The sequence below is a fragment of the Acinonyx jubatus genome, chromosome X (genome assembly GCF_027475565.1).
Source record: "Acinonyx jubatus isolate Ajub_Pintada_27869175 chromosome X, VMU_Ajub_asm_v1.0, whole genome shotgun sequence".
In the NCBI taxonomy this organism is placed as follows: Eukaryota; Metazoa; Chordata; class Mammalia; order Carnivora; family Felidae; genus Acinonyx; species Acinonyx jubatus.
This window is the reverse complement of record NC_069389.1, coordinates 56,632,299-56,654,126: the sequence shown is the minus strand read 5'-3', so window position 1 is coordinate 56,654,126 and position 21,828 is coordinate 56,632,299. Positions and strand designations below refer to the sequence as shown.

At 42.2% G+C, this 21,828-nt stretch overlaps 1 protein-coding gene across 8 annotated transcripts in view; it reads right to left on the bottom strand.

Annotated features, from left to right (window-relative positions):
* Window positions 1–2,656: 2,656 nt before the first annotated feature.
* TAF1 (TATA-box binding protein associated factor 1) overlaps window positions 2,657–21,828 on the bottom strand; it is an 82,696-nt gene continuing 63,524 nt past the window's right edge. For 2 of the 8 annotated variants that reach the window (XM_027053665.2, XM_053202465.1), the window contains exons 33-39: window positions 13,394–13,461; window positions 12,937–13,053; window positions 9,654–9,779; window positions 8,703–8,804; window positions 8,278–8,434; window positions 7,052–7,229; window positions 2,658–4,450 (exon numbers count right to left, since the gene is read on the bottom strand). In XM_027053665.2, the coding sequence (XP_026909466.1) occupies window positions 4,231–4,450; window positions 7,052–7,229; window positions 8,278–8,434; window positions 8,703–8,804; window positions 9,654–9,779; window positions 12,937–13,053; window positions 13,394–13,461 (968 nt within the window). In that variant the 3' untranslated portion in view covers window positions 2,658–4,230. The other 6 variants (XM_027053668.2, XM_027053669.2, XM_053202464.1 and 3 more) reach the window with 5 other exon arrangements.

Here is a 21,828-nt window from a genome sequence, read left to right as displayed (position 1 = left end):
AGTTCTCCCATTTGTTTTTTCCTAACCCCTTTCTCTATTGCTTTCTCCCCCAAGCTTATAGAAGCATGTGTACTTACCTTCCAATTTTAAGACTCTCCCCCTTTTCTGCCTCACAGCCTAGCTTCTTTTTTTTTAAGTTTATTTTTATTTATTTTGAGAGAGAGAGCACGAACTGGGGAGGGGCAGAGAGAGAGAGAGAGAGAGAGAGAGAGAGAGGGAATCCCGAGCAGGCTCTGAACTGTTAGTGTAGAGCCTGATGTGGGGCTGGAACTCACAAACTGAGATCACAACCTGAGTTGAAACCAAGAGTCAGATGCTTAACCGACTGAGCCACCCAGGTGCCCTTCACAGCCCAGCTTCTTAAGAGTAGTCTATGACCTCGGGGCGCCTGGGTGGCTCAGTCAGTTAAGCATCTGACTTCGGCTCAGGTCATGATCTCATGGTTCAGGAGTTCGAGCCCTGCGTCGGGCTCTGTCTGACAGCTCGGAGCCTGGAGCCTGCTTCCAATTCTGTCTCTGTCTCTCTGCCCTTCCCCTATGTGCTCTCTGTCTGTCAAATATAAAACATAAAAAAAAATTTTTAAGAGTAGTCTATGATCTCTAGTGTCACTCCCCTCATCTTCCATCTGCTCCCCACCCTACTGCTGGCTTCCAGTCTCACTACTCTACAACTGCTTGTGCTAGCTAGGGTCTCCTGGGACCTCCAAGTTGCCAAAGCCAAAGGCTCTCGCTCAGGCTTCCTGTGACTTCACCTCTCTGTGGCACCCATGTGATCTCCCCCACCCCTTAAAATTTCTTTGGTTTGAGAAGTACCACTCTTCCAGTTTTCCTTCTATTTCTGACCACACCTAAATACTGGTCTTCACCAGAATTCTGTTGTCCATGCTCTTCTGACTCAACACGTGTCCTGGGTGATCTTAACCTGCTCCCGAGGTTACACAAATCCTAAGCTTTCTACCTATTTTCCTTTAAACTTACGTGCTTCTAACCAAACTTAGTGATTTTCTCCGACCTTCCACCCTCAACCTATGAATAGTATCACCACTTACCCAGTCACCTAAGTCAGAAACCAAGCTTCCACTCTTTCACTTTCCATTATGCAGTCACCAAAGTGTCCCTCTCATTACGCCCCTACTGCCAACGCCTCGGCCAACTTGTTTCCATCATCTCATCTGGCATCAAACCACCCTCCCTGGTCCATCTGTTTTCACACCGTGGCCAGTGTGATCTAAGATGAGCATTTGGGGGCACCTGAGTGTCTGCTGGTTGAGGGTCTGACTCTGGATTTCAGGGCATGATCCTCGGGTGGTGGGATCGAGCCTTGCGTCTATGTGCTGAGCATGGAGCTGGCTTGGGATTCTCTCTTTCTCCCTCTGGCCCTCTCCCCTGCTCGCACTCTAATTAAAAAAAATAAGGGGTGCCTGGGTGGCTCAGTTGGTTGAGTGTCCAACTTTGGCTCAGGTCATGATCTCGCAGTTTGTGAGTTTGAGCCCCATGTCAGGCTCTGTGCTGACAGCCTGGAGCCTGGAGCCTGCTTCGGATTCTGTGTCTCCTTCTCTCTCTGCCCACCCCCCACTTGTGCTCTGTCTCTGTCTCTCAAAATTAATTTTTTTAATTTAAAAAAAATTTTTTTTAATTAAATTTAAAAAAATTCATATGTGGATCTTGAGAAACTTAACAGAAGACCATGGGGGAAGGGAAGGGGAAAAATTGTTATAGAGAGGGAGGGAGGCAAACCACAAGAGACTCTTAAATACAGAGAACAACAGCAAAAAAAAGAATATGAGAGAGAGAGAGAGAGAGAGAACAAACTGAGGGAGGACGGGGTGGGGGCGAGAGGGAAAATGGGTGATGGGTACTGAGGAGGGCACTTGTTGGGATGAGTGCTGGGTGTTGTATGTAAGCCAATTTGCCAAATCATATTAAACAAATAAATAAAATTTAAAAAATAAAAACAAAACGAACATTTGATCCTGAGATTTGTAATGACCATACTACACATGCTCCGTCTACTCCACCCATCCTCAATACTGTTCCATGAACAGACCGTGCAACTTTATGCCCCGAAGCACTGCTCCCTCTGCCAAGAATGCCCTCTCCCCTCTGCTCCCTTCTGTCTGGCAAACTCCTACCTACTCTTCATGATCCATCTCAAAGGTCTCCTCTGTGAAACCTTCCCATCCTTACTCCACAAGCAGAGTTGGAAACTCCTTCCTGTCACCACAGATCCTCGTTAAGTATTTATTGCAATGATCATGTCTTATTCAACTTATTTATTTACATGTCTGTGTCTCATTATAGACCTTAAGTTCCTTGCAATCAGAAACTAGACCTCACTTTTGTATCAGCATCAGACACACTGCTTGATAAAGACAGGGGGCTTGATAAATGTTGAGTGAACAAATGAATGAATACCATGTACCCGCGCCCAATCTCCCAAACCAAAATTCTGTCATCTTCCATTCCTCTTCTTCTGCCTCCGAATGCCAACTGGTCTTAAGTCCTGTTGATTCTGCACCGCCTGCTCCCCTGAAGATCTCTCAAATTCATGCCCCTCCCCTCCTCCCTATCTTAATGCCACGGCTCTACACTGGGCTCCATTTCCCCTTGCTTGAACGAGATTTGTTCCCCTCCAAACCACTCTCCACACTATTGCTGGATTTTTTAAACTTTATTAGAAAAATAGTACATACTCATAAAAAAATTTTAGGCAATCCAGAAATAAAAGCACAATACCCTTCCAGTATACATAAAGCTATATTGCCCCCTCCCCTCCAATCCCAATACCCGGAGGTTATCACTGTGAACAGTTTAGCATACCTCCTTTCAAACCTTTTCCTTTCATATACAAGTATATACACACACATAAATACACATGTGGTTTGGGCTTTTACAAAAATGGGGTCACACTTGTCTGTTACATATGGTTCTTCAGTTTCTTTCATCCAATGTACAGAAAATTTCTAAAACACAAATCTGATTCAATCATCCCACCAGAATTCATCATTTCCCATAATATATAAATCACACTTATTATCGTCAAGGATATGCTTCCTGCGTCTTTCAGGCTCATCTCTAGCCATTCCAGCATAAATCACCTCTCATCCTTTCTGGGACAAGGCAGGCACAATCAATCAATCTAGGAACACACTCTGCTATCTCTAGACTTCGGCCTTTTCACTTCATGTTACACTCTGTCTGGACTTTTCTTTATCTGGCAAGCTCCTACTGATTCTTCAACAGTCAGTTTACAAATTACCTCTAGGAAGACTTCCCTGGCTTTTCTGAAACTCCTCTGTTTTCCCCTATATTTTGTGTCTAGCTTCTTAATTGCACTCATTGCAGAGCACTGTAAGGATTTATAAACATGCTTTGAATTCCACTTCCCCTCCCCCAACACGAAGGCGAGCTCTTCCGGCGAAAGCAATGTGTCGTCTTTGCCTTTACATCTTAAGGATCTGACAGAGTTCTTGTCACGGAGGAGACGCTCAATAACAAATCTCTTGAAGATATTATGATTCTGGGAACATTTACCTAGTACCTACTATGCATAGGCCCATGTTCTAAGCATGAAAAGAAACAGAAGACATAGTCTTTGCCCTAAGGAACCCTTTCCCCTGGGGAGGAGGGGTACAGAACACATTCACAAAGCAACCGATCATTTCTGACATATAGGCCGTTTCAAAGATTGGTAGCCATTTGCCTCATCATATAATTGAATAAATAATAAAGCCACAGGCAGTCTGTCCGATAGGTTCATGTGTTTACTGGGGCGCAGAGCCCACCAGAACCCAATTCTCTGTCCCAGCAAGGGGGCTGTCACCCGTTCCAGCCTGCAAATTACAAAGCGGAGATGATGCCACGCTTGGCAAATTTTGAAGACACCAGGAAGACAGAAAGTTGTTATTCCTTTCATCATTTGTCCTCCTTCCTGAGGGAAAAGGGGTACTGAGAGCAGTAAGTAGAGCTAAAGGAGGGTGCTGGAAGCAGAGAAGATTGCTCTCCTTTTGTCAGTGGTAGGGGAGAAGGGGTTGCTTGGTTTTAAATCACAGTGTGGCACTGCCCCAAGAAGATCAGAAGAGGTGACTTATTATGATTTATTTACTATTTCTTAATAAATTAATCCAGTGATTTCAGGATCAGACACCATATAATCATAAACAAATCAGGGAAGGTGAACCGCCTAGGCTGGAGACCAGGGAAGGCTGACCAAGGAGGCCCAAAGGAAGCCTCATTCATCAGAGTCCAAGTCACTGTCCCCAGCAATGGAGTGGAAATCCTCACTGTCCTCCTCATCCTCTGACAGGTGGACCTGGCTTAGTACGCTCGGCCCAGAGCGCTGCTCTTCTTCCTCATCTTCTTCCTCCTCTGATACCTCATACCCACCGATGCTGCTGAAGCTTGTGTCTTGGGTGTTTGACTTGGGGTCAGGCTCCTCATAGCTCCCATAACTGAGAAGAGAAACATGTCATCTCTCAAGCTCAGGCACCATCCTCTAGATGACCAGTCCTGTTCTCGGTGCCACCGAGGGATCAGCTCATCTCACCTCCCCTAGACACTAAAATGACTCATTCTGGACTGTTCTACAGGTCCCCAAGAGGAAAATGATCCCGTTCAAAACATCACCCTGCCAACTTCAATATACATTAAGAACCCGAATTAAAGCGCGCCCAAACAACACACTGCCAGCTTACGGGGCCATACATGTTCTGACAGCCTCATGGTTTCATGTACCATTTATAGCTTCACTCATCTGTGTTTCTAATTAGTCAACAGTCTTGAAGATTCTACTTCTTCAACAGATCTTCTCTCTGTCCCCTCCTTTCCACCTCTACTCTGCCTGCCTTAGCTTAGTCCCTTGTTTTCTCTGGCCTGCACCACTGAACTCAGTCTTCATGCCTCCAGTCCTGCTCTCCTCCAATGAATTCTTCACACTTCCGCCAGAGTGCTCTTTATTTTTTATTCTTAATTTTACTTAAAAAAAAAAATCACACAAGCAATGCATGTTCACTGGTTTTAAAAAAGATAGAGTATATACCAGAAAAAATGAGAAAAAGTCATCAAGAACTCCACCACCCAGAGATAATCTACTGGGGTATATGATCTTCCAAATTTTTTTTCTGTGTACTTCACTTAGATGCTTAACCATTTTGTTACTTGACAAAATTGGAATACTCTACAAGGTCTTTTAGGAATCTGCTTTTTTCACTAGTGATTATAATGACCATCTTTCCACATCAATAAACATACATCTAGAGCATCATTTTGATAGCTGTATGGTGTTCTGCTATACGGCTGTAACAGGGTTTATGCAACAAGTCTCTCACCAGGCTATTTAAGCTGTCTCCAACTTTCCCACTATTAAAAACAGTGCTGTGATAAACTCCTTGTACAAGTGTCTTGATGAAGGTGTTTTATTATTGCCATAGGATAACTTCCTAGACATGGAACGTTGGGGGCCAAAGGGAATGCCCATTTTTTAAAGTTTTTGGTTTATAAGAATAAATTGCTATACCTCTCTCACACCCACCACGGTGTGTTTTTCCTCACGTTCTTCCAACCCTGGGCATTATCACCCATTTTCATCTCTGTCAATCTTAGAGGCAAAATATTGCATTTCGTGGTTTTACTGACTTTCTTTGGTTCTTAGGAAAATTATTTTTTCACATAGTTATGGGCCATTTGCATTTCTTTTGGGGTACAGAGCAATCGTTCCAAAATGTAGATCTGCTCCTACTTCTCGTTCAGTGTCTGCCCCAAACTTTCAGGCCCGTCATGATTTGATCCTTACCTACCTCTTTAAATCGGTTCCATCACATGGATCATGGATCAAAAGCTCCAGCCATGGAGCTGCCTGCATTCTCTAGAATTGTTTCATGCCTCTATCCTGTTCTGGCTCTCTGAAGTGCCCTTTGCTTTCTTCTTCACCTAGCTAAATTCCTAGTCTGAGTTAGCTCAGTTTCCTCCTCTAAGTGGCTCCCCTTCCCCAATCCTACCCAAGTCCCAGAAAAACCCTGTGGTTACCTGTCACAGCACTTTCACGTCACACTACGATTGTCTATTTACCTGCTCTAAGTTTCCCAGTAGCCTGAACTCGTTGAAGGAAGGGACCGCATCTTACTTGCTCTTTAAGTTGTGATATAAATATTTGCTTAATGAGTCAATAAAGACCCTAACTGCTTGTTGTATACCTCTGGCTAGATGTATCCGACATGTCTTAAATCTAACGTGTCCAAAGACAAATTCATTTTCTCCTCCTTTCCCACCTCATCTAATACCTGTTCTTCCTCTTTCCTAGCTCAGTGACATTCCCATTCATGAAATATCTTACCTCCCTACCTCCTGAATACAACTGATCTATCTTCTCAACAGCTCTTGTATGTCCCTTCCTTTCCCCCATGCTTCTAACAGATCCCAGTTGAAATCCTTACCATTGCCCTAGAGTTATTTAACACAAAAGCCTTCCCTTTCCTTGAAGTGATGATCCCCATTACCCAAACTCCAAGTGTCTCAACATGCCATTTAAGGTCCTCTGCAATATAATCCCCTGCTACTTCTGGAGCCAACAACCTCCCAACAACCTCCCTTTACTCGAGAACATCCTTCTTCTATTTCAGTGCGCCTCTGAACATACTGTCCCGTCTCTAAGGATCTCCTCACCTGCTGCCACTTTTCTACTTAATAGACACCTATTCAGCCTGTCAGGTCCAGTTCAAATGTTCCCTCATCTGCAAAATGTTCCATGATCACTCCAAGCAGAGTGAGGTACTCCATCCTCAGTGGTGACTTGGCACTTTGTACTTAACTTATGCTATAGCACTTAGCACATTATATCCAATGATTTTGTTTGCATCAGCCTCCTCCACTAGACTTTGAGGTCCTCAAGGGCAGGATACGGCTTGTTCCTCTGTGTATCCTCAAGGGGCTAGCACAGTGTCTGGCTCTAGGTGCTCAGGAAATCTCTGCTGGATGAAACTAATCTGATGCTGGGCCCTCTGACATCAGAGCTGGGCACTGATGCCACAGCCCTGTAGCACATTGCTGCCAATTACCTGATGTTGCTATCCTCCAAACCATGAGAAGCCTCCCCACCGTCTCCGTCATAGGACATCATGCTTTCTTCATTTTCCATGCCCATCCTTGTGTTCTCCTGAAGCATGCGGGGTTGTTTGGGTCTTATCCCACCAGACCCCACATCAGAGTCACTTCCGCTTTCACTCAGCTGGATAGCTGTGAAAAGAAGGAGGGCCTGAGATAAGCTTGACAGAATTAACATCTTTGGCTTGGTCTTCCAAAACTAGTTACGGCCATATATCCACACAGGCACTGTGGATCCCTCACCTCAGAGTGCCTAGGGACAGTATCGGCAAGACCGTAGTTCGGAAACAGGACCCAAATAACCACTTCCTTTTCTCATTGCAGTCCAATCTTGGTTATTTTTCCCCCATCATCTCCTATACTTTTTCTCTGCCACTGCCAGTAATTGACAAAATAAACCAAGAGGGATTTTTTTTTAATTGAAGTATAATTGACATACAATGTTGTATTGGTTTCGGGTGTACAACACAGTGATTTGACAATATACATTACACTATGCTTACCACAGTGTAGCTGCCATCTGTCAACATGCAATACTATTACAGTATCACTGACTAATTCCCTATGCTGTGCCTTTTATTCCTGTGACTTATTCATTTCATAACTGGAAGACTGTACCTCCCACTCCTCTTCACCCATTTTCCCTGCCCCCCACCCTGCTGCGCTTCGGCAGCCATTGGTTTGTTCTCTGTACTTATGGCTCTGTTTCAGCTCTTTTTGGTTTTGTTTCGTTTCTTAAATTGCACATGAGTGATCATATGGTATTTTGTCTGACTTATTTTACTTAGCATAGTACCTTCTAGGTCCATCCATGTTGTCGCAAATGGCAAGATCTCATTCTTTCTTTTGGTTGAGTAAAGCGGGGTCTTTCTTATTTTCCTTCCCCATTACGAATATAATACTTCTTTCCCATCTTCGTCAAGTATTCAACTCACAGATGTTACTTAGGCATTGCCTTTCCCACTGTCGTCTTTTTCACTCTCTAGGTTATATCTCTTCACCTCCTCTAAGGCTAATGAATGTAATCCTACAAGTGAGTGCTCAGTCCTCTGAGTCTAGTAATGGGACTGCAAGAAAAGAGCAGCTTCTGGTAAGAGCGTATGTGGCTGGAAGTTTCCTCTCCAGTCCTCAGGGTGCTGCGGTGAGCTACCCAGAACAGAAACCAAGGAACACGACTTACCGGAGAAAGGATTATCTCCTTCTTCATCACTGCCGGCGTCTTCCTCATCATCTTCTCCTTCAGACATAAGCAAATCCTCATACAGGACACTGGCTTGAGGCTGCTGCACAGTTCCTTCCTCTTCATCTGCGAGATCACCATCTGCATCTTCACCTTCCTGAACAAGACCAGCTGGGGTCAAAGTCCCATCAAGGGACCGAGTGAGAGACCACAAGCCACCACCAGCACCACCCTTGCTGCCTCACAAGAAGTTAAGTAATTGTGGTGGATAGATTTGTTTAGCTGATTCCAAGGATTAAAGTCGGATTGGGCCTCACTATGGAGACTCTCTGGTATCACCCTGGGATTTGGCCTGCCCTGTACTAGTGGGGCTCCTATCATATAAGGGCATAATGTAACCATAAGCTTTCTGTAAGCATACTCACTGGGGCTGGAGTCTTAGGTTTCCCATCCTCCTCCTCATCATCATACCCTTCAATATCTACATCAGAGTCTTCCTCGCCCAGCCTACCTCGGCCCTGGCGCATCTGAGTAAGGAACACAAATAGCACATCATTGAGGGACGTGCCTGTAGGAGGAGTTAACCAAAGGCTCTCACCCAGGACGGATGCTCCTCCCTGATATCCCAGCCAACCCCACAGCTAGTGGGGGCTGTTTACATAGCTCAAGGCATGTGTGCTTCGTCCCATTCATTCTTTGGAAATCACTGGTAGAGTTAAAACAACAACAACAACAACAACAACAACAGACTCAAAGAATAGGAGGGTCCTTGGTCTACTCTTGCTGTATCATCACAAGGAGACTCTTCCTTCCTAATCGAAGCTTTCCTCAGCTTCTGTCGGATTCTCTGGGACAGAAAAACTGTCCTGGGTTTTGTACTCTCCAGTGGAACAAATCTCCTGACTAAAGTCAGCTGATACAGCCGATAAGATTTTTGGCTTCAGAAGAGGAGTATCTTCTGACACCTCTAGAACAGGCCAATCTCTCAAATTTAATTGAATTTCATAAATAATTTTAATTTAGATTTAGCATACATACAGTACAGTAGAAGGGCCAATTATTTTGAACTCTGTCTCTGAATGCAGTTAGTTGGTCTTTCTAGTCACCTGTGAGGTTGCTCTGATGCCTCATACACTTTTCATACTTGTGCCTTCCCTGAAGTTCTGTTGTGCCTGACTCTGCCCGTGGGGACAGACAGAAGACAACGCAAGTCATGTGACCTGCCACCAGCTTGCCTTGAAATCACATTGGTAAGGCTTCATTCTTAGGGCCAAAAGGGCCTAATCATCCATGATACATGTCATATATAACCACCATTCTCCCACTCCCCACCAAAGCATATCACCAATGTCATGAAGAGAAAAAGAACATCTTACCTGTGTCACCTGCTTTTCTGGAGTGGCAGCGGGAATGTCCAGGACAGACATATTACTCTCATCTTGAAACACAGAGGCATCCCGAGACATACTGAGGGATGTGTTGGTGTCATACAAATCAGGAGGCTGTGGCACAAATGTACAACTTAGCTTCTATTTAGGAAAAGGGAGTAAGAAATACAGAACTCCCCTTTAGAGTATTCACTGCAGAAGAAGGTCATGCAGAGCATTCTATTTAAAGAGAAAATAGTTTGACACAGCTTTGTGCACAGGTTTTTGGGAATCTTTCAAATGCTGCTCATTCTAGCAGAGAGGCATCTGATGTATATGATCTGAAGCCTGAAGTGGAAAAGCATCAAAGCTATGGGGCAATTCTATGTCCCGACAGCCTTTCTGTTCAATAACCTAGTGTCTTCTAAGCTTTGCCTTATTGTTTTCAGACCTGGGGCTTCGTACCTGTTCAATTTTGACTGGCTTAGAGACATCTAATAGGAAATGGGATAAAGGAATTGCAATTCCAACAAGAGCATGTAGTGGGTTAATCGTTTATGAGCTCATCAAAGGATGATGCTACGAGGCAAAATGGTGTGGTGAAAAAACGTGGGCTTTGGAACAAAACGTCCTGGGTTTGAGTCCTGGCTCCACCACCTGCTAGGTGAGTAACTTCAAGAGATTATTTAATCACTCTAAGCCTTGGTTTCCTCAATTATAAAACATGGGTGATAATGTCTGCCTCCTAAGGTTGTTGGGAGAATGAAGAGGTATGTGTAAGCTCCTTACCCCATGCCTGGTATTCAATAAATTATAGATCCCTTCCCTCTTCCCTCTCCTGAAGAGAACAGGGATTTAGCAAATGGACTTTTCAGTGACAGGAGGGCAGGAGGAACTGATAGACAACAGGCTGGAGAAGTAAGAAAGAGTTCTCTGAAAATCTGGTGAAGGGTAGAAATATTATGCGGCTGTTTAAAAATCACGTTTTCAAAGACTATTCTCTCTCTGCCCTTCCCCTGCTTACTCTCGCAGTCTCTCTCAAAAATAAATAAAATATTAAAAAACTTTAAAATAAAGTGTGTCTATATACGCTTGTGTGCACATGCACACACGCACATATCACACTGCAGATTTGAAGGAAACACACCAACATGTTCACAGCGATTGGTTCTTTCTGAGTGGTGGACTTAACTCTAGGTAATTTATTTCTCCTTTATTATTTCCCAATGAGCATGTTGCGTTTAACAAAAACCCCACATTGGTGTTACTTTGTGGGTTTTCTTTTTTTTAAAGCAAACAAGCAAGGCTGATTGAAGAGGGTTTTGGAGAGAGACAAAACGGAATTGAAAGCATTCAGAGCAGATAAACTCGTGGCTGAACAGAAGAGAAGATCAGGGAATGAGGGGCTAGTGGGAAACTGCAAAGTGAGCAATTTTAGATAGTGTTAAGCAGAATGTGCGATGCAACACGAGAGCAGTGGAACAGCTGAGTGAAAATACAGTCTTGACTACCACCATTTAAGGCCGGAAGTAACGTATGATTACTGTTACGTTTCTATACAACCAGAATTACAACAGGTTATACACAAACACGCTTTCGTAACATTTGGGTTTGAAAGTCGTGATGAACAAGGACAATTACTCAGACTCATCTTCCTCAGGGTAAGGGAAAATGCACCGGGCTTACACTTCAAGATGTGTATATGAGTGAAGGCAATGGCGAGAGGGCGACTTGGGAGTGATGAAGAGGCACCATCTACGCCCTATTCTTCATGGGAGCCCCTGTGACTGGCCTGGGCAACAGCTCCGGCTCAGGAGGGAGAACAGTGGCCAGGCTCTCCTCAGCCACCTGAGGCCATGTGGGAGCAGGAGGAAAAGAAAGGAAGATAACCTTTGGGTCTAAGGGTTTGATTCACAGAGGACTAGGTTTCCACTGTCACAGACTAGAGCAAACCGCGTGCCACTCAGTGGCTACACTCTTCTGAGGAATGACGGCCAAAACCCAGGCTTTAACTTACCAGAAAGGGCCTTGCAGGAGCTGTGGGCCTATTACCAAAAAGGGCCTTCCTGGGCAACATCACTCACCCAAGCCCCCCGGCCCCAATCTGCCCACATACTCCAAGAGCCTTCCCTTGTTCTGGGCCTGGAAGAAGTATCTTAGGGCTCTTTATACTTGGCCCCTCAGCCACCTAGGTTTTGGGGTGAAAGAGAGTAAAAGACAGAGAGGGAGAGTGCACGCATGAGATACAAACAGCAAGAGTCCAACACAGAGCACACAGGTGGCAGTATCAGTTCAGAGTAGAATGAAAAAAAGTTTTCCAGTGGGAACAGGGAGGATTTTGCATTAAAATATTTGGCTAAATATGAAAGGGCTCCTGAGAACTTTGTAGACAGTTGTCATACAGACAAGGAAACATTTACTGAATGTCTACTATGTGCCAGGCAAATTAACTCATTTGATGTTTATAATCATCTCAGAAAGTACATTTTAGAGAAGTGGAGACGGGAGTTAAAGGGCTTAACTCCCCAAGTTCACAAAGCTAGGTAATAGAACTAAGATTCAAACCCAGGCGTGTTTTATCGCCAAAATTCATGTACTTCCCACTTTACCACAGTGCCTTCAATACAGAAACCAAGCACCAGCCATATTCTGGTAAGTCCTATTCTTGAAATCTGGAAACATACTCTCTCTTATGTCCAAATTTTTCAATATATTCAACAGAAAGACTATAAATTTCTTATTAATCTTGCTCCCTACTCTTTTGACATGTAACTTTAAAAAAGTTATAAATGTTACCAGTCTTCATTTATAAGGAAAAGGAGTCAATCCAGGAAAATGGGTGATGTCTGAGCTACACTGGGATACCTCAGAGGGAATAAGTCATCAGGCCTATAAGGCACAGGAACAACGTGGCCAATGTCTGTAACTGAGAATTCTATACTTTAGGGAAGTCTTCGAGCCCCATTTCATGGGCAAGGGAACTCCAGAGACTCCAGAAGACACGTTTGGCCATGGCAGTCAGGAATCTGGTATTTGTGAACACTGCCTAAACAACTAAGGCCCCACCCCACTCATTCATCCCACACCTGCTTCTTCTGGATTCAACAAGGCCACCAAGACCCATGGTCCTCACTCACCTTAGCCTTTGAGAAGACAAGAAAGCACACGAAAGGCATATGAAGAGGAAGGACAGAGAAGAAGGGTATCTCAGTAAATGTATCTGTTAACATGCTCCCAATTTCCCAAACTAATAAGCAAACTATAAGAGGCAGTTCTTAGTCTTCAAACTCACCTGAGGTGTGTAAGGCCCTGGAGTCATGGGGTCCAAGCTTTCTAATTCTGCTTCCTCCAAAGCAGCTTCCTTAGCTGTACATATATCCTTCTCGAGTTGAGTCAAATGCTCATCATACTGAGAAATAAAGAATATTAGTGAATTCACCGAACATGTGTTTTGGGCACTGGGGATATAAAAGTAAACAAAGCAGACAAAAATCCTTGTCTTCATGGACCTTATTTCCAGTGGCAGGTCACATACGATAATTACAGTAAATCATGACATAGTTTGTTAAGAACATTTAGTGCTAGGCAGGAAAATAAAGCAGGAAAGGAAATAAGGGATGAGGGGTGAGGTTGGGGGGGGCAGGAGGTTACATTTGAAAATCAGATGGGCAGAGAAGGCCTCCTCACCCAAGGGAACAAAGAGATTCCAGGATGCTACATCCCAAGGGGACCCCCTCCCTACCACGTACCTCAGTCAGTGTCTGGTAACAGACATTCACAATTTCCTGGGCAGTCTTAGTATACTGACTTTCGGGCCCTACAAAAGAAAGGAAAACGCCATGACCTTTGCAGACTTCAGTTCCAGAAATTTATTTCCAGCACTGGCAGTAGTGTCCCATGGTATCCTAGCCTCAAGAAATCATGCTTCGGCTTTAACTTGGACTCTTGCTCTAATCTTGGAGGTGGAAAATTTCAAATCCATACCAAAACAAAGACACTAATATGATGAACTTTCATGTACCCATTACCCAGCTTCAATGATTACCAATACAGGGTTAGTTTCATTTCATTTAAACCTCAACGTTTACACTCCTCCCAAATTATTCTGAAGCACATTCCAGTATCATTTCTGAAGCAAATTCCAGTATCATTTATTTCATCCACAAATTGTTTTAGTACGTGTCTTTGAGGACTCTTCTTTTTTTTAAAGGTCCTATCTATCTATCTATCTATCTATCTATCTATCTATCTATCTACCTATCTATCTATCTAGGGAGAGAGTATGCGTGCGCAGGAGAGGGGCAGAGGGAGAGAGGGAGAAGGAAAGTGAGGGAGAGAATCTCAAGCAGGCTCCATGTGCAGCACAGAGCCAGAGGTGGGGCTCAATCACATGACTCTGAAATCATGACCTGAGCTGAAATCAAGTCAGATGCTTAACCAACTGAGCCACGCAGGCACCCTTTTGAGGACTCTTCTAAAATATACTCCATATGATATTACAGTGGTAGATATGTATCATTATACATTTGTCAAAACTCACAGAATGTACACCTAGAATGAACCCTAATGTAAACTATGGGCTTTGGGTGATTATAATGTGCCAATGTAGGTTCATCAAATGTAACAAACGTATCACTTTGGTAGGGGATGTTGATGATGGGAGAGCCTATGCATATGTGGAGGTAGGGGGTATATGGGAACTCTGTATCTCCCACTCAATTTTCCTCTGAACTGCTCTAAAAAATTGAATCTATATTTATAAAAAAAACAAACCAACTATATTACATCTGAAATAACTCACAATAATTCTTTAATATTATTCAATACCCAGTCAATATTTAAATTCCCCAATTGTTTCATAAAGGTTCTTTTACATTTGATTTCTTTGAATCATAATGCAAATAAAGTCCACACATTGCTTTGAGACACTTTTACCAGTTTGGTGATTCTTTTTTTTTTTTTAAGTTTATTTTATTTATTTTGAGAGAGAGAACGAGCAAGTGGGGGAGGAACAGAGAGACAGAGAATCCCAAACAGATTCTGCACTGTCAGCATGGAACCCAACACGAGGCTCAAACCCACAAACCATGAGATCATGACCTGAGCTAAAATCAAGAGTTGGACACTTAACTGACTGAGCCACCCAATTTGGTGATTCTTAACTAGACTATACAGTTCCCCCATGGCCTTTGTCATAGGTTGCAGACTGGTGGCTTGGAAGTCAATCCAGTTTTGTTTAGCCCACATAAAAAATCATTTCAGTTTGTGAAGACAAACTGAGCTATACACCTATAACATAAACACTTTTTTGTATGTAAATTATACCTCAATAAAAAGTTTAGAAAAATCGTACTTAGTTGACAATGTTTAATGAGCGAGAAATTTCATGTAAAACCCCAAATGTCTGGCTTCTCTTGAAGAATGAAAAGATGTGGCCACACAGAGCCGTCATTCCCACAAAGCACCAATGGGCCAGGGCTGAGGAGCAGCTGCCCCTTTTAGATAAGGTGTGTGTTCTGCAGGTTACCAGCCCAGGTCTGCTTAACTCATTTATGCCTAGACCCTGAAGGCATCTGGGGTTTTAATCCTTAACTTTAATTATTCTTTAATATACTGTTCATTTACCCATTCATTCATTCTTAAAACATTTTTGAATACTTTCTATGTGCCAGACAGAAATGAGGACGATACAGACCATATCCTCAAGAAACTTAAAGTCTAGTACAGTAAGATAGAATATAAACAAATAGGGCAGGGGCGCCTGGGTGGCTCAGTCGGTTGAGTGTCCGACTTCGGCTCAGGTCATGATCTCATGGTTCATGAGTTCGAGTCCCACATCGAGCTCTGTGCTGACAGCTTGGAGCCTGGAGCCTGCTTTGGATTCTGTGTCTCCCTCTCTCTCTGCCCCATCCCCACTCATGCTCTGTCTCTCTCTGTCTTAAAAATAAATAAAACATTAAAAAAAAATTTTTAAACAAATAGGGCAACAGAATGAAGTGAAAAAATTCATACAGGGTTCAGTAGAGGCACAGAGGAGGAAGTGGCCAATTCTGGGAAGTGAGAGGGGAAAAAGGAATTAGGAAAGGCTTCACAGGGTAGGTGATCCCTGAATTAAACCTAGTATTTATTAGGATGCAAAGGCTAAAAAATACACCATGTGTATATGTGCAACTTTCATGCCAGACCTACTCTGATTATTATAAGCTATTATATGAACAAAGAAGTCTCAGTTAAAATCTCAGATAGGCCATGTGTTCTTTCAAAGATGTATTCTTTCAAAGTTGTATCCTTACACAAGCTGACTGTGACAAACAAAAATAAACTAGAAAGAAAACAAAGTCCTCCATCAAGATATTTAGGACACACATACAGCCAGCCAGAGCTGGCTCACCATCAAGGACAGTTTCAGTGATAAGCCCGCAGCTCAAATTTCCAGAGCTCTAATCTCCTACGGCCACCAGTAGCCTGGTCCTCAAAATACTGAGGGAGACAGACTGCAAAAGTTCTCAGATAAGCTTGCTCTTGTTGATAGCAATACAGGATGCTCGAGTAAATAGGCTGCATACAGGCCACAGGCCTCCTTCTGCAAGCCAATGCAAACAAGAATTGCATATGGTATGCTGACAACGCTACCTATGGGGACTTGCCTTGTAGTTACAATTCCAGCCTATACATGAAGAATACAGACCTTACATGACTTCAGTTTTGAAACCTAAACCTCAACTAACCCTTTAACACCTCAATGCTCTTCTTTAAAATACAGGAAAAATTAGGGGCGCCTGGGTGGCTCAGTTGGTTAAGCATCTGACTTCGGCTCAGGTCATGATCTCGCGGTTTGTAAGTTCAAGCCCCGCGTCGGGGTCTGTGCTGACAGCTCAGAGCCTGGAGCCTGCTTCAGATTCCATGTCTCCCCCACTCTCTCTGCCCTCCCCTGCTCACACTCTATCAAAAATACACATTAAAAATATTTTGTAGATGGAACCTCTTCCTTCCCCATTTTCTTTGCAGTATATAACTAAAGAAATACCCACTAATAATAACCCCAAAATATATAAAAACACACACACTTATTTACATAGCTGATATACCTGTCCTTGTCCATGTGTTTGGATTGCTAGCTGTTTGTGTGCCTTCTCAGTTTTTAAGTCTGTGCTCTCAAGCATGACAAGGGGTTCAGCTATTTAACTCTATTACTCTACTAAATGCAAAATAGCTTTGAAGTATTTTTGATAAAAGATGGTGGTGGAGTTGGCAAACCATTTTTAACATGAACAAAAAAGGATAAAATATCTAATTTGCCCAAAGGAAATGAAAACACTAAGTTGAAAAGATACATGCACCCCCATGTTTTTTGCACCATTATTTACAGCAGCCAAGATATGGAAGCAGTGCAAGTGTCATCAAGAGATGACTGGATAAAGATGTGGTGTACACACACACACATGTACACAATACAGTATTATTCAGCCATTAAAAAGAATGAAACCTTGCCATTTGCAACAACACGGATGGAGCTAGAGGGTATAATGCTAAGTCAGACAGAGAAAGACAAATGCCATATGATTTCACTTATATATGGAATCTAAACCCCCCCCCCAAAAAAATGAACAAGCAAACAAAAAACAGACTCTTAAAATACAGAGAACGAACTGGTGGTTGCCAGAGGGGTGGTGGGTGGGAGCATGGGTGAAATAGGTGAAGGGTATTAAGAGGTACAAACTTCTAGTTCTAAAATAAGTAAGTCTCAGAGGTGAAAACTACAGCATAGGGAACATGGTTAATAATATTGCAATAGAGTTGTACGCTGACAGACGGCAACTATTGTCACTACTACTGTGTTGAGAATAGTGCGATGTATAGAATTGTCGAATCCCTATGATGTACACCTGCAATTAATATAACATTGTATCTCAAGACACCTCAATAAATAAATAAATAAATGCATACCCACCCCAAAAGGATAAGACACCCAGATGTTTTCTTATCCCAGGAATTCTTGAATGGGGTGGTAATGAGATAAAGAGATCCATGAATGTACTGAAACTAAACAAAATTCTATATGTAATATACAGTTTTCTGGGTGGAAGATCCATGGTTTTTCAACAGACTCTCAAAAGGGTCTATAACCACACCATTTCCATAAAGCTAAAAATACTGCTCTCTATTCTGCAGCAGTCAGGAGCTTACTAGAAGTAGGATGATCAACAGTAGGCTTCACAGATTAGGAAGAAAAGAGGAGTCCAGCAAAGAGACATATAAACTAACAGGGTCTCTGTGGGAATAATAAAGGTGCTGGAGCTATCATAGGAGGAAAACGAGTAAGTGGAAAGTGAATTCAATTTCGTAGTCCCTAAAAGGTCACAACACAGAAAACCAGAACTAATTTTTTAACGAGTGATTCCCAAAACAACACAAAAATGAATGAAAGATAAGGCCATCTATGAATTATCACTGTGCCCTACAGGAGAATAAGCTACCCGTTTATAAAAAGAAATGTTTTTCCAAATATACTTTGCTTTTCTCTCTCTCTCCTTAAATCAGAGCAATGTAATTGCAAATGTCTTGTCAAGGAAATAAATCTATACTTGGCCTTATTTCAAATAAGGATTGGCAGTAACCTACAGAATCATATAGAATTCAAATCCAAATGTCCTTAAGTAGTGGTAATTCCAATGACAGCTCAGGAAGGCTGATTTTCCACCCAAATCAAGAAAATTCTTTTTGTCATTTCTAAGTTAATTGACCTCTGCAGAGATGTGAGAAGAAAGCTGCAAGCTTCATGGTTCTGGTGAGAGAGGGAAAACAAGTATTATTGCTTCCTGAAAGGTTTCAGTGAAAATACCAGTCAAGTTGGTGAGCAGTCCTGCTCAACCAAGGAGAAAAGGATGTTTGTGATCACTCTCAAGCTCACATATTCTTTGAGAATCTTTCTGTTGATACCCAAAATAACCTTCCTCCTAAGAAAATGAGTACTCTGCCAAAACAAACCTAAAGTATTATCTGACAGTGAACGGTGCAGGGGGATACGCACGTGTTCCAATGTGAATAATTAAAATTAAAAAATCAAATCAAATCCTAGTAGCAGTAGAAAGCTCCCTTAAAAAAATCAGTGCCAGATTTAAAAAGAGAGAAGAAATCCATATAGCTAATTCCTAAAGAAACTACGCAATGGTCCACAGATCCCAAAGAAACTGAGCTTGAACTCTCTCAATTCTTAGATATTTATCACAAACTAGGTCCAGAAAAGGTAAAAAGAGAAGTAAATCTAGTCTTCGAGACTGTAGCTAGGCTCTTTACATTATGTAGAATGTGGATCAAATGCAAATTAAGATGTTTAGTTTCCAAGATAAGAGGTCTGATCTCTCAAACTGGAGTAACAGAACCTCACTCAGAATCTGGACCAGAAATTCAAGAAGCCAGAAACTATCCAGAGGGGAACTGGGGTAATAAATCTCACTGGACAAAGGTATGATTTACATTCAGGACTATCTGATGAAAAGCCCTAAAGAACCTGAAAATGCTTCTCTCTTTCCTAAATGAACCACTATTCCATTCGGCAACTTAAAAAAATACATACGGGGCGCCTGGGTGGCTCAGTCGGTTAAGCATCCGACTTCGGCTCAGGTTATGATCTCACCGTTCTCGAGTTCGAGCTCCGCATTGGGCTCTGTGCGGACAGCTCAGAACCTGGAGCTTGTTTCAGATTCTGTGTCTCCCTCTCTCTCTGTCCCTTCCCCACTTGCGCTCTGTCTCTCTCTCTCTCAAAAATAAATACACATTAAAATTAAAAAAAATACATATAACACAGTCTTGGCTAAACAGTCACATCATATCTCTACAGCCATTGGAAAAAATAACCACATAATGACTTCAAAACACCTTTTCCTGTAGAGTACAATTCATAACAGGCCTTAACTCTTCATTTTTAAGCCAAGTACAGTGCCAGGTTCTGGTGATACAAAGATAAAAATTAAAAAACAAAACAGAACAAACTAACAAAAACAAGACAGGTCCTTGACCTTGATGCCTTTCATCGCCTCATGAAGATTATACACTCACAATTTCAATAATGGAGAAAGTAATAAGGGACTGTAGAGGAAGTAGCAATGTGTCATAGAATGAAGCAGTGTTAAAGAAGACTTCATAAAAATTGTTCTCTTCAAGTCAACAGTGATGTGCTAACTGCCAAATGTGGTGAACATTTTTCATACTTGACCTTGGAAGCCCTGTGCTGTGTTTGCAGCCGATACTTACTTCTTCCTTAAACTCTAATCCCATGGCTTCTGAAGCACCACTCTCCTTTCTTGGTACTGCAGCTCCACCTCTGGCCATTCGTTCACGCAACAGATTATTTATTGAGTCTCTACTATGTGCCAAACATTACCCTACGCACCAGGGATAAAAGACAGACATGGTTCCTGTCTACACGTAGCTTACAGCAATCACTTATTAGATTTAGACCATTAAGTCTACCTGTGGCCATTTTTCTTTCCGTACTCTTGGCCCAACTCTACATGATATCAACTACAATAGCTTATAAAGAATAAACATGGAGGAAGTTAACACTGATTTGTATCCCTCATGTTCAGGTTTTGTTTGGTTTCTCCTGACACCACAGAGGTGCCCTGAAAATACATTACACAAACTCCAGCACTGAAAGAAAGCCTGTTTTTTTCTTGAGTCTCCTTTTTCTTTTAGTAAGTAATAATCTTTACTTTCTCCTATGATATTTTTTAAATATGGACTTTGTTGTAGCCTTAATATATTCTGGTACATATTTGCTTATTGGCATATTATACCATCTTACTCATCACAAGCACAAGACTTCAGGGAGATGCTGCCTCATACCAGATTGCTATCTATCTATCTACTAGCTCAATACAGTACACAAGAGGGCTAGCAAGTTATAGACATCATATATTTCCTATCAAATTTTAAGTAGAAATTGAATTCCTGAACAAAGCAGTATTCTCATAGAAATGAAAATTCAAACGACAGTGACCACTGGATAATCTCCCTCTCCCTTCAGCCACGGCATATTTTTTTTAGAGTAGAAATTCAATTTCAGTATCTTTTGCAGAAACATTCATAATGACATTCATTTAGCTCTTTTTTCTTTAATTTTTTATTTAAAAAATTTTTAACATTTATTCATTTTTGAGAGACAGAGAGAGAGCCAGAGCGTGAGCGGGGGAGGAGCAGAGAGAGAGGGAGACACAGAATCTGAAGCAGGTTCCAGGCTCCGAGTTGTCAGCACAGAGCCCCATGAAGGGCCCGAACCCACAAACCGTGAGATCGTGACCTGAGCCCAAGTCAGACGCTCAACCGACTGAGCCATGCAGGCACCCCTTTTTTCCTTTAAATTTTTAGATGTTTATTCATTTTTTGAGAGAGAGAGAAAGAGACAGAGTGCAAGTGGGGGAGGGGCAGCGAGAGAGGGAGACCCAGAATCCGAAGCAGACTCCAAGCTCTGTCTGTGCTGTCAGCACAGAGCCTGACACAGGGTTTGAACCCATGAGCTGTGAGATCATGACCTGAGCCGAAGTCAGATGCTTAACCGACTGAGCCACCCAGGCACCCCTAGCTCTTTTTCCTTTGAGTCATATACAAATAGATTTCACTTAAACAAGATGATATACTTACATGAATGAAAAATTGTCCATAACATACTATCAAGTGAAAAAATAAAACTGTAGAACAAAATGTAAATATGTGATTTCTTTTGTCAAAAAAGTATATGTATGTATAGAAAAAGGTCCAGGATGCTTCACATCAAATCTGGCAGTGGCCACTCTAGAGAATGGGATGGGGAAAAGGAGAAAGATGGGAAGATTTTTCCTTTTCACTTTTTATAATTCTGTATGGTTTGATTTTTTTAAGGAGCATGTAATTTTTTAAGATGGAAAAATTTCACTTCAGTTATATATTTGAATTTACAGAAATAATTTCATTGGTAAAGATTTTTAAACACTGATAATTCTGATGTTGTAGAAGTTGTAGGGGAACAGGCATTCTCACTGTTGTTTTTCACTATGAAGAGGTACAGATTTTTAGAACACAATTTTAGAACACATATCAAAATTTCCTATAGAAATAGTCCCTAGAAGTGCACAATATCAATGAAATATAAAAATAGTGAAAAGAGGGGCGCCTGGGTGGCTCAGTCGGTTGGGCAGCCGACTTC